Source organism: Nipponia nippon, unplaced genomic scaffold, assembly GCF_047370975.1.
Source record: "Nipponia nippon isolate SJK-2023a ecotype South Korea unplaced genomic scaffold, ASM4737097v1 scaffold_6, whole genome shotgun sequence".
NCBI classification, from domain to species: Eukaryota; Metazoa; Chordata; class Aves; order Pelecaniformes; family Threskiornithidae; genus Nipponia; species Nipponia nippon.
This window is the reverse complement of record NW_028262380.1, coordinates 14,371,843-14,384,880: the sequence shown is the minus strand read 5'-3', so window position 1 is coordinate 14,384,880 and position 13,038 is coordinate 14,371,843. Positions and strand designations below refer to the sequence as shown.

General features: G+C 37.7%; 1 protein-coding gene across 3 annotated transcripts in view; it reads left to right on the top strand.

The window, feature by feature from the left end:
• Positions 1–13,038, top strand: part of STK32B (serine/threonine kinase 32B) — a 178,948-nt gene that overhangs the window by 143,384 nt on the left and 22,526 nt on the right. For all 3 annotated transcript variants that reach the window (XM_087736496.1, XM_087736497.1, XM_087736495.1), the window contains exons 7-10: positions 2,512–2,615; positions 6,461–6,577; positions 7,705–7,830; positions 12,470–12,601. In XM_087736496.1, coding sequence (XP_087592622.1) covers positions 2,512–2,615; positions 6,461–6,577; positions 7,705–7,830; positions 12,470–12,601 — 479 coding nt within the window. The remainder of the gene's footprint in view (positions 1–2,511; positions 2,616–6,460; positions 6,578–7,704; positions 7,831–12,469; positions 12,602–13,038) is intronic.

The window sequence follows — 13,038 nt, the reverse complement described above, 5'->3', positions numbered from 1 at the left end:
CCATCACTTGGAGGATCTGCTGTCTTTCTGTAAAATCACGCTATGTTTCTGAATGAGCAGGCAGAACTCCAGAAGTCTGCTGTACAGGCTGGAGATCTTCGTTTGGACCTAATGTCTCGGCTCAAAAAGGCTTTTAAACACATTACTCACAATCTTAGTGTGAGACTGGAATTTAACAGCCTTGCTAAATTGGGGAAAGATCTGTTGTCTTCAGTAGGGTTAAGATGTCACCCTGAGAATAAACCTGTACATAGGATACTGTAAATCATATTGCACCTTCTGTCAGTCCTCCCTCATTTTGCAAAGTGAGTGCTTACAACTGCTCCACTGGAGCTGACTGAACACAGAGAGGCAGACCAGCTGGACTGCAAATAATACTGCAAAAGCAGGGGAAAAGGGGCTATCTGCCTTAAAAATCAGGAGCCTAACTGCCCATATGCTGATCTAAGGATGCCGTCATCAGCTTAAGGTGAGGAAACAGAGTTTCGAAACACCAGGGCCCGTGGGCAAAACAAAGCATTTTCTGCTGATCAGCTTAATGTGGGATGAGTTGACCTTGAAGCTTTTAGAAAAAGCAAATAAAATAAAAGTGGATAACGCAGTCAGTGAATTAGCAAAACAGCTGCACCATTCTGGCAATGTTATAGGTTACATCAATAAAGTACTTTCATCTCTACCTCACAGAAATCAGATAGGGATCTGTTGCATTATTACAATCTTAAAGCTGTAGAAGAAGTTATACCTATATAGCCCAGTAAAAAAGTCCACAAAGGCTATTTTCTGTAATGAGATATTATATATCATCTAGGCACAGTGGGCAAAAACCATAACGAATGTGGCTAAATAAAGCAAACCTTCACTACAAGGTGCCTATAGTGATATTCAAAATATGACTTTGGTGCCTGATGTGCAATTTAGGTGCATTGATCCACTAAAGTAATGCAAAAAATCCTGCCTACCCTCTTAGCATCTATGTATGTGACAGACTACACACATGTAAATTGTGCCTACACAGATCCCCAGCAGCACGCAAACAAGATCTGAAGCACATCTGAAGATATAGCATGCCAAGTGAAGCTATGTTATCCGGAGGTGAGACAGAGCTAACTCAGTGTGATGACTTTTATGGCATTGTTGATTCATGCCATTCTGGATCATAGCACAAGCTTTCCTATGCCAGACATCCACTGGTCAGCTATTTTCCAAACACACATACTCTGGCAAAAATGTTTATTTAGGTGCCTGCAGTTCTCCTACCAAACTTATTTAGAGATGGTCCTGCTGGGCAGAGAGTATAGGACTATTTTCATCCATTCATTGCTTTTTATTCTACAGATTAGGGGTTTGCTGCATCTAATTAATGGATGCCAAAATCCTCTATAAGGTTTGGCTCTTCAAGACTTTCTGAACTCAGGTCTGGAGTTGTAAATTGTTAGGTTGCCATCCATAATGATGCAAGGACTGAAAAAATTCCGCTGGAAGGAATGACTTTCCTTTAATTAAAGGTGCTTCTTTAAATACCATGCATAGTCAAATCCCAAACTGCCAGTCAGAAGTAAGTGTGACCAGATTACATTATTCATCGCAGTATGCCCATTAGAAAGTAATGCGATGGTAATCAGGTGGTAATGTGGTACATTAGACTCGGTGGTGTGGCCAGAAGAGGCTCACATGGTAATTGCAATCTAACATGATGTTACGGTTGGTGATAGTGTTGTTTAGAAAATCCCCAGGGAAAGTGTTGTTTTCACAAAGTGTACTGAGATTCTGCTGTGAAATAATTAGAAAAGCATGACTGACTTTTCATTTCATTTCATATGCTCTCTTACTTATATATGATTTTCTGAAGAAACTACAGTGGCATTTTTTAGTATGTCTTTCTTGCTGAAATTAGCCAGCTGGATCCTTGTTTTAAAAAGATCAATTTTTTTTCCCCCAGGAAAGTTATTTTTATGGAATTCATTACTTTAATGACAATGTGTTTATTTCCAGTCATGACAGAGTTTCTCACAGCATACAATCAGTGTCAGGATCTGTATTTAATTACCATTTTCCTATGTTGAATACCTTTAAAACCCATCTGGTTAATTCTATCCAAATGTAGAGTAAGGATGAGATTCACCGTCTTCAGCACCTCCATCAATCACAAAGAATCACCTCACTTGCATATTTGTCCCATAAAATGTTTGTATTACCCTAAATATTCCAAGTCACTCTTCAGTTCAGGAATTTCCCTCCAATTAATTATTTTTATTCACATAACATAAAATTTAAATCAACCAGGTAGGAATTAACAGAGAAAATTATTGGCTTTTGAAAAACCGTAACCAGTGAAGGTCACTCGTTGCCAGCAAACCAAGGCACTGAAACTGCATCCTGAAAATGCTGCGTTTACAAATGTATTTGATTCTAGTTAATTACACCCTTATTCATTTTTCAAATACCAACATTAATGATCCATAATCTAACCTTAATATAATGCTCTTTGTTTGATTTGATTTATTGTTTTAGCTCCGGAAGTGTTCCAGGCCTTTATGGATGGAGGTCCAGGATACTCGTACCCTGTAGACTGGTGGTCGCTAGGAATTACAGCATATGAATTACTGAGGGGTTGGGTAAGAACGATGGGTTTTGTTGTTATTTAATTGACTGACAGAAGTCCCAAAGTTTGTGGTGCCCCTGAGTGCACCTTTAATGACAAAATTTGAGTGGACGAGGCTGCAGTTCAGGTCAGGAATGCTGTCCTGAGTCCTTTCCAGCTGGAAACATTCTCAGGAAAGTTTCATCCTGCTCTCAATTACATTATGAAAGTTTGCCTAAAATGGACATAGTCTTTCAGTGTGCGCTAAGGAAAAGCCTAATGTTATAATGACTTCTTAACAATACTGAATTGGAAACAATGGTATTTTTTTCCCAAATAGAAGTTGAGTTACTTCAGGCTTTATTATATCTTTAATTCTCTTGGCTAATACCTTAAAAGAGCTAATGTAATAGCCTAAGATGCTTGGCCCAACTACAGAAAATGCTTATCTGCCAGTGCACTTGTTACTTATCTAATCAATTATGTGAATAAGCTTAATGAAAAATCTTCCTGAGCATGGTCAAGTATCACACAAGATAATGGAAAATTCTGTTCCATTTTCGTTCAAAGGATTGAAGTTGATTGCTTAAATATTTACTATTCCTTACGGAAAACAGTAATTTAGATACTATTTCAGGATAATGACGTACCTAAGGTAGCTGGTTTTTTTTTATTATTTTTAATTACTGTTTCAAAAAGAGGATTTTATTGCATTGCAGTATGCTGTTTTTAAGGAAGAAGTATTTGTTACCATATGACACTAATACAGTACTGTTACCCTGTCCTGCTAGGCACTTTGTAATGTGAGACAATCCATCCCTTAAAGATCTCACAGTTTCATGTAGGATGACAGACAAAGGAAACTAGAAATAAAGAACAATTATTATTCCCATTTTTAGATGGAAAACTACATTTCAGAGTGTCTGCACATTTCTACTTCAATCCAGGAGCTACATTTTTCAAAGGCATAAATCTTGGCCAATCTATTTTGTATTTCCATAGAAATGGCAAAAGTTATGCTCCTGATAGAAAGAACTCTCCCATGCCAAATTTCAGTCCAGCTCTCAAAGCACAGGAGTATTAAAAATCTTTTTAGGAAAAAAAAAAAAAAAGGTCTTTGCAGTTTTTCTCTGCCATCATTCTCAAAAATTACGGAGTGTTTAATCTGACATTCTTCCCAGGATGGAAAATTTTAACCTTAACAGTTAAGGTCTGGCAGTGATAAGCATAATACATTCTCAACCCTAGTCACAGACAGTAATACTGGCTGCAAATATAATAAATTAAAAGAACATCCTGCTGTTTTTATATCAACTCTTTCACCAGTGAAAGTGTCCAAGAAAGCAGCACAATGAATGACTCTGTAAGGAAAACTGAACTCCCAAGATGAATCACAAAAGATATCTAGTCACTTTAATAAATGAAAAATTACATAGAATGGTATACATTTGCAGAGCCATACAGTCTTCTCTGAAGTCTATCTGGCTACAGACAAAGCAAAGCTGAGACTGAATCAAAATTTTTTTAAATGAAAACATTACCATCTGTCCATGCTCCAGTCAACCAAGCCAGCTGCTTGTTTTCTCCTGAAGAGCAGCTCTTGCCCAGCATTTTTTGATTATCCACAGTAGTGCTAGCATTTCTCAATATGTTGCAGGCACATTTCTCTCCTTAGCCAGTTGTTGATAAAAGACTTAACAACCAAAAACATAAATTTATAAAGCTTTGCACCAAACATTAATCTTTTCCCCAAGTCCATGAAATTAAACTGCATAATGCAAACCATGACACATGTCAATCTGTTCCTAAGCTATAGATGACTGCTAAAATATTATAATAACTGTATATACCATGCCCTCAACAGAGACAAGGTGAAAGAAAGAGGTAGTAGGTGGGATTCTTGGACTCCAGCTTTCATTGCGATGTGAACAGTTTACAGCGAATTTTGGTAAAACATCACAACAAAAGCAAAACAGACTTTTTTTTCCTTTTTCACAAAAAACCCAGAAGGGATCTGACCCTCAAGTGGATTGAATAGCTCAAAAACATGGGAGATATAGGTGTGAAGGACCTCAAAAGACCAAGCCTATAATGCCCATTTATTTGAGTATTTATAGTTCAAATTAACTAAGAACAATATTAAAAATCTCTGCAAATCTCAAAAAATCAAGTAAGACTCCAGAATGCTAATAAACTTTAAAATAAGGTAAGTTTTTAAAGGATTTTTCCAGTGAGGAAAAAGGCATGTGCAGAGACATCCTCAACAGAAAAACTTTCTTATTTTTATTCTCACTTTTTACTTCTTTCAAAGATACATTATTCCTTAAAGTTGCTATTTTTAGAGCTAAGTCACCATTTCCAACAATTGGTGTAAATTCTGGCTCAATGATCATATTAGTCACATCATTATGTCAAGTCTAAATCAGCAGTAGGTTACTTTTTGACAACAGACAGAATGTTAACCTTTCATTTTTAATAGCTGTTTTATGGCAGCATTACCACAGGTAGGGAAAAGCATACGACAGACTATTTCAAATGACATTTTTGAACCTGATTCAAGAAAATTATGTATTCAGAGCATGCATTTAGGTCCTGTTGAATTCATATGGACATGATATAGCTAAATGACAACAGACTAACAGAATGTGAATTAAAGCAAAAAGATTTAAGCAATCCTTGGATTTATTTTTAGCACATACCAATGCCTTAGAATGGACTTGGTTTTATACACATGTTCAAAGTTAAACGTGCATAAATCTTCTCAAAATAAGAATATTTTCTGGGCCTTTATGAAGAGTGGCTCTAATTCACCGTCAGATTAGGTAACTAACACCTAGAAGTATTCTTAAATTATAATCTTGTACAAGTACACGCTAGCGAAAGTCAAGGGATGATTCAGTTCTTAATGAAGGTAATGAGTGTCTGCTCTTTGCTGTTGAGGATATTGGATTAGAAGGTAACTCTATGTTGTGTATGAATCATGATGCATCAATTTGCACAATGCTGCTATGATAGCATTTGGCTGCAGATCTCATATCACATTTCTCACCTGCTAGGTACAACTTAATTCACAAGCAATCCACACTTTATCCTTGTTTAAAAAAATACATCAACATAGAGTATCATGCTAACAACTTTGTTCACAAATACAAGTCTTTAAAAATATGTGCACAATAATTAATAAGAAAATAAATTTGTATGTAGTATTTTCATTTCCAAATGCTATATTTAATAAAAGATAAATCACAGCAATCTTCATGAGCAAAGCACTGTGAATCCTGGAGCTTCTCTTCATCTATAGAGGAATTTAGACACTGCAAACACAGGACAGCAGGTCCATATAATCCACGGGTGCATGTAATGGATTAATTTTATATTTCAAAAAGGGCAAGGGAGAAGGATTGGGATTTGGAGTCTACTTTTATACTGTGGTTCTTAGACAGATTTTTGTAAACATGTTTTAAATTCTCTATCTACTTCTCAGTAAAATCAGGATGACAAAGCTCCCTTCAGCCACCGCTTTTCCATTTTGTCAGTTTAGATCACAAGTACATTCTAGTACTACAAGTAAAAAATAGTAAATAATCCACAGTTCACATAGAATGCCCCAGGAATAAAATTATTCAGCCATCTCATTTGAACAGATACTTCATTTCATGAGAGAAAAATTTGCAGAGGAAATGTATCTATGAGTAATTACATTCATTACAACCAAAGAAAAGCACACATGCAAAGAAGGATTAGCCTCAAAATTGTTATAAGATGTTTTCATGTTTTTGATATTTCCAGCATAAACAATACTGAGCTCAGGAAAATATGAATTGTCTACACTCTTTTATCCATTCTTGCTGACTTGATATTGATTTAACTTTATCCCAGAGGCCCTATGAAATTCATTCAGCCACCCCCATTGATGAGATTCTCAACATGTTCAAGATAGAAAGAGTTCACTACTCATCTGCATGGTGCAAGGGCATGATAGCACTACTGAAAAAGGTAAGAAAGCACAAACACCTTCTGTCCTCTCTTCTCTCCTCTTCCGGAAGCCCCTCCAACAACACAGAGGCATCAGGCAAGCACACATGTTAGGTAGTCAAAATTTCAAGGATAAGAAAGCAGTGCTTATTCCTAGACTTTTCTGAATGTTAGTGATACAGTATTCTCTCTTGAGAAGCTGCATTATTCTTAGGCTTAGACTCAGGCATTTAATGGCCTCAAATAAATAGAAATCTAATTTTTTTATTTATTTTAAAACTGATTCATTAGTGATAGCAAAACTTTGGGGATCAGTAATTCCAGCTCTGTGCCCTGGCCCCCATTATCTCCAGCCCTAGTTGTGCATGTGGGAAAGGGAAGGAAGGACCACTCTGCCCTCTGAATCTCTGCCACAGTTTCCAGCCAGGGAGCTTAGAAGTGAAAAGGGCTCTATCTCTCCCTGTCCCATGTTGCTATAGTTGCAACAACAGAAGTCAAGCCACTGTGCTGTAAATGTCACTAAGCTACAAGCTGGGGTTCTTTCTGAATACATCACGACTCTGGAAATCACTTTCTTCCTAAAATCTCAGGTTTTTGTTTGGTTTAATTTTCTGGCCATGCTGCAAGGATCATCTGCCTCTTTTAGGTATTTCAGATCATCAGTACTGATATTTGAGCAGGAAATGTTTGTGAATGTGTGACTAGAGCAATAGAAGATCAATGTCTTTTGTAGCAATGAGCAATCTATTTTTGATAGATGGACCTATGAGGTGGTTAATTTTAATTGGTGCCAGGATGCTCAATGTAACTATATCTCCCAATAAATTAAAGACGAAACACAAGTTGTTGGGTATCATTGAATTGTGATGCTTCGTGTCACTCGGACTCTTGTGTATTTGTAAACAGACTTCTGTTACTAATACATTTGTACACTTCATGCCTGCAACAGCCATCTGGTGGCAATTAAATTATGTTAATTTCCTATGAGCTATTACTCTTATTTTTTTTAGATTGGGCCTTCTAGGAGCTGTTAGAGGATTCCCTAGCCATTTTCTTACTCTAAACTGTATATCGTACAATTTATGTGATATGTTTACTCTTTTATACGGCACCTGGTTCCTTAGAAAATGCCTTGTGCTTGATCACAGCTCCTCACTAAGGACCCAGAGTGCCGTCTTTCAAGCCTTGCAGACATCCAAAGCTCTCCATACCTAGCTGATGTCAACTGGGATGCTGTTCTAGAGAAAACTGTGACTCCAGGCTTTGTTCCTAACGTAAGTTGATATTCCAGGTGAACTGTGTTTGCAAATTCCAACTTCAATTATCACTGCTGTTTTATTTGTTTACACTTGCATTTATTGCTCTTCACTGGTTTACTTCTCACAGAAGCTTTACTTTGGATTCTGCTTTCATTTACTCAGTCACAGCTAAGGGAAATTTTGGCCCATTTCATTATATCACAGCAAAAATTAATTAACCTTGGTTCACTTTTTGTTCCCTTTCAAATAAAAAACATTTTCCAGACTTTGCATTTCAGCTATTAGAGTAAATGATTGTCAGAGTTAACTCTGAGCCAAAGAATACCAAGACAACTGTTGCTGCTCTGAAAGTTAGCCATCTAAACAACGTTTGCAAGACTTTTTAGCATCCCAGTGTACTGTTCCTTTTCCACTTAAAAAATACTGTTTCAAAAGACTGACCTATTTTCTTTGTGACAGTTTCCTACACTAAAACATTCAGATTTGGTGAGGGAATCTGGTGGTTTCTTTTTTACTGTGGTTCCATTTTGTTGTTATTTTCTGGATATTTCCATTTTGATCATTTGTAAGTTAAACAGATTTGAGGGCCATGAATAAGAGGCAATGACTGTGGTGTTGACATGGTTCTCCACTTTGTTGCTTGTCCACTTTCTGGACTTGGCAGTGTTAGGTTTATGGTCGATGGTCTTTTCCAACCTAAATAATTCTATGATTTTATGATTCTATGTTCAGTCAGTTGCACCATAATTCTTCTCCAAATGATACATTTGTAGCATACTAAGGATTGTTTATATCTTTTTATGCAACTGTGAATAAAGATAAGGAAGAGGGAATAGCTAGACCCTATCCTCATCCAGGGGCACACTAGAGTTCTTGCTAAATCTGACGGGGACAGAATCCAGCCCCGCAGAAGCTGATGGAGAGAGGGCAGTGCCTAATGGAGCAAAGGCAGCCAGGTGGGTTGCCAAGACAGTGCTGGCAGTGTTTGCTGTGCTTCTTGGTATCTGACCAGAGCCTTTCCTGGAAGCAGCATCCTGCAGAAGAAAGCTGTGGGTGGGCAAGCAGGGGTGAAATCCTTTCCTTTCACATTTTAGCTCAATGGTGGTGCAAGCTGAAAGCTTGAGAGGTGAATATCATATCCACCAAACCAAGGCCACGACTCCTTCCCTCTTACTCAACGTCCCTGCAGCTGGAATAACTGCTATGCCATGCCCGGCTCTCCCGGTATGCTCTCCCAGGTTGCTACCCTAAGCAAAGCACTGCAGAACAAAGCTCCTCCCTTACCTGGTGGACTATGAACTCCATTCTCTAAGGTGGCATGGATCTACAAGATGTATGGAGACTGCTTTTCCTCTTTTCCTTTTTTTCAAGTTAGAGTTGCTCTCTGAGATATCAGAGGCGTGGACTGACTCTTTCTCAGACAAAACCCAACAGATTATTTAGACCTTCAACTCTTAGCTGACAGTTTAATCCACAACTGTCAGCATGTGGGAAACTTCACAACCCTGCTTTGTATTTTAAAAGAGGGATCCAATTCCCCATACCCAAAGGTACAACATAAATGGGGATTCAGGAGAGTCCCAGAGTCTGCAAAGACCAGTTATGCCTAGGTACATGTCTTAGGACTTAAAGTCAAGGAAGAGGACTTCAACCTGCTTCAGCAAAACTGGCTGCTGAAACCTGCCTATGGCAAGTCTCTTCTCTGCTCCTGCTGCTGTCCCAGCGTCATTCTTTCCTCAGACATCTCCTCAGTCTCCTCCTTGCTCCCACTCAAGCTTGACTTCATAGAGCAATATCTTCCATCTTCACTCTGCTCCCAAGGATTGGACTCAAGCCAGCTTTGGCCCAGCAGCATATAACCAACTAATGCAATGTGTGCCACCCTGCTAAGCCTGCCTCCTAAGCAGTGAGGTATGGCAGTTTGGCTGTAGTAATAGGACCTAATAAAGGGACTGCAAGTTTTCCACATCCAGCTGGCTTATGCCCAGCCTGCCCAAAGCTGGGGCACAACAAGAGTGTGATGGTCTGTGTCTGGCCGTAGATGAGTCCTTGATTCACAGTTCTCATGTGGCTGTTTGCTTCTTTCCACCTGGATTTAGGTTGTTTTGAGGGTACCTTACTCCTGAGAGAGTATCGATAAGTTTCCTGACTTCTTAAGGATGGTGAAAAAACTAATTTTAAATGTAATTTCAGAAGCAATTGTGGAACTTATGTGTCTGGTAGTGCTCTATTAGTCAGGTGTCCTGTCTCTGTGGCTGATGTTGACAATGGTGAACATCATGGAGACTGAGAAAAGAGAAAGTCCTCTTGAAATACTTTGAACTGTCTGCCATTAAACATGTGTCCAAAGACAGCTATTCTTTTCACATTTGCATTCACCTCATTTGTGTTTTGGAGGGAATCTATAATATTGGAGGGTGATCTGTAATATTGGAGGGAAAATAATATTCTATGTTTAAAAGGAAACAGGAGTAAAAAGTTACTTTTAGCTACTTAGATTAATCTGAAAGTCCCATTACAAGTTGTACCAGACACTTCAGGACAGAGGCTGATACTGCAGGGCTTGTTCCACCTGGTTGATAGGTGTGTTAGGAAAAACAATGAGAAGGTGAGCGTCAAAACATCTTTTCCAGCACAACACTTCTTTTTATAGTAAAGTTTACTGTGAGACCAAGTTTGGCCAGGAATTTTCCAAGAACTTTTCTCTCTGTTGACCCAGCAAAATCTTCACTGCGTAACCGGGGCCACACAACAAAATATTTCTTGGTTTTCAGGCTTTGGGTGAGAAGGTGAATTGGGGCCAGCATACACTGTGACCTGGGGAGAGTTTTATAAGTAGAGACTTTTATAATTGTTGACAACTTGCTGTTACTCTCAGGAGCTTGCCTGCTTTCTGCAGGCAGGAGGGCATGCAGAAGGCCTGTGGTAGGAAGGTCCCATTGTCTAGTTTCTCCCTGTGTAGTTTGATTCCATAAACATCATTCTTACTTAACTAGTATATGTGTTTCTTTATGGTTTAGCTAGTTTCTTTATATTCAGCTTGGAGTCATAAATTGTTAGTAGCTTTTTTGGATTGTTAAATATTTGATAAAGGAAACAAGAAATTATTTAAATGTAATTTGCTTTCATTTTTAAAGCTTCAGAATTAAAGTGATGTATTTTTTAAGTGGTCAAATCTTAAAACTGTACATGCTCAAAAAAAGGAACTGATATTGATAAAACGTAAAGAATTATTTATTTATAAATAAATATAAATAAGCTATAAACCTCCATTAATAAAAAACAAATACATTTTACTAAACCTGACTGGATAGTATGCAGGAAAAGGCATCAGAGAGCTTAATACTATACTTTGAGTATACAGACGTTTCTAGAAATAAAAATGATGGAGTGCTCTCTAAATCAAATGTTTCATTGTAGGACACCAGAAGTTATACAAGTGGTTTCTGATGTGGTTTTACTGCTTAGTGCCTTTGGTTACTAAATAATATCTGCCATTTATATATAACTTGTCTTAGCACTTCCGCCTTGATGGTGACAATGGTGTGATTAAACTCCCAGAAGTCCCAGAGGAAAAGAGGGTGCTTTTAAGGTCTTCCACCACACAATTCAAAAGGTTTGCAAATTTTTTTGAAATGCCTTGACAGAATGAGCAGAAGAAAGGAACTTGTGTTATTCTGATCACAGGAGTAGCAAAACACTGACCCAGTAATTAGGATGCCAAGCAGTGGCTTTCTAGAAATTTATTGGATTCAGCTGAACCATAGATTTTCTGGCCATACTCTAGCTCTTATCCCTAAATAGGAGAGGAAAAGTCCATCCCAAATTTTGCCATGAGATGGCTTTACTGCACTAATGAATAAAATAAAATAAAAAAACCCTCAAGGCATAACTATGCTCCTGTAAACTTTTATGCTGAAAAGATCTGAAAGAATCAAGAACCTGAAAAGAATTAAGGAAGAATCTGAAAAGAATCAAGGAAGGAAATTGCCATATAGAAATGGTGTTTCCAATCATCCTGCTTAAGAAAGAGCTTCCTGATACAACAAAGAATCTTAAGATTTGGTTCAAGCACCACAAATTAACACAGAAATGGAGAATCCAGAATATTTAAGTAATGTAAGTAATGGGTAAGAAAAAGCGTGATAGAAACATTTTTTGATATAAATGCTGCTAACCAAAAAAGGCCTGCTCCTTCCTTTGTTATCATGGATAGGATCTAGGTAACTGAATCCAGCTGCAACTCTTCAGACAACCAGATTTTAACAAGTAAGGACATAGAGGTACTCCCTATCCCTCCTGCACTATTACAGTTGTCATTTATGTTCTACAGCACTAACTGATATTCTGATGAAGAACTTGGGCCAGATTAATCTCTCTCATTGGGGTAACATAACTGTAGTCACTCTAGGAGTACCTCTGCATATAACTAGGAAGAGGATCTGACTCTTTGTAATTGCTTTATAACATGTTTTGTTTTTTTTCCTTAACTCCCTTATTTAAACTTCAAGCATCACTCTAGGCCTTAAAAATACCGTTTTTGTTTCACAGATGTGGTTGGAAAGCTGGATCATGATTAATGCTATTAACACTTGCCAGGCAAACTTAAAAACAATGATGCTTCAAAGAGTAACTTTGAATCCTTTTGTACCAGAAAGGAAGACTGAACTGTGATCCTACATTTGAACTTGAAGAAATGATTTTAGAGTCCAAACCTCTCCATAAAAAGAAAAAGAGACTTGCCAAAAACAAATCCAAAGATGGAGCTAAGGAAACCTGCCCACTGGTAAGCTGGGGACTGTGGCTGCAGTCAGTGGCATTTCATTTACATTCTCTAATCGACAAAATCACTTAAGTTCAGTTTTATCATCTCTGAAAACAGACTTGGCCTCTATGTCTGTCATTTCACATATAGCATAAACCATCTTCAAAGCAAGATGAAAAGCAACTATTTATTTCACTCAAATATTAACAGCATGTTTAAGTTGTAATCATTTTTAAGATTCTCACAGATGCTCATTTAAAGTATGAAAAAGTGTTGCCAGTTGGCAAATACGTCCCCCACACATGGACAGATAGTTATAAGGAGTGTTTATCCTCTACTGGTACCAAAAATGAAGAGCACGCAGTGAAAACCTCGTTATTTATAAATGTTTTAAAGCTGTCTCTTGCAGTCCTGACTAATGTGTCCCACATAGAAAGATCCATTGTATAAACAGTCTA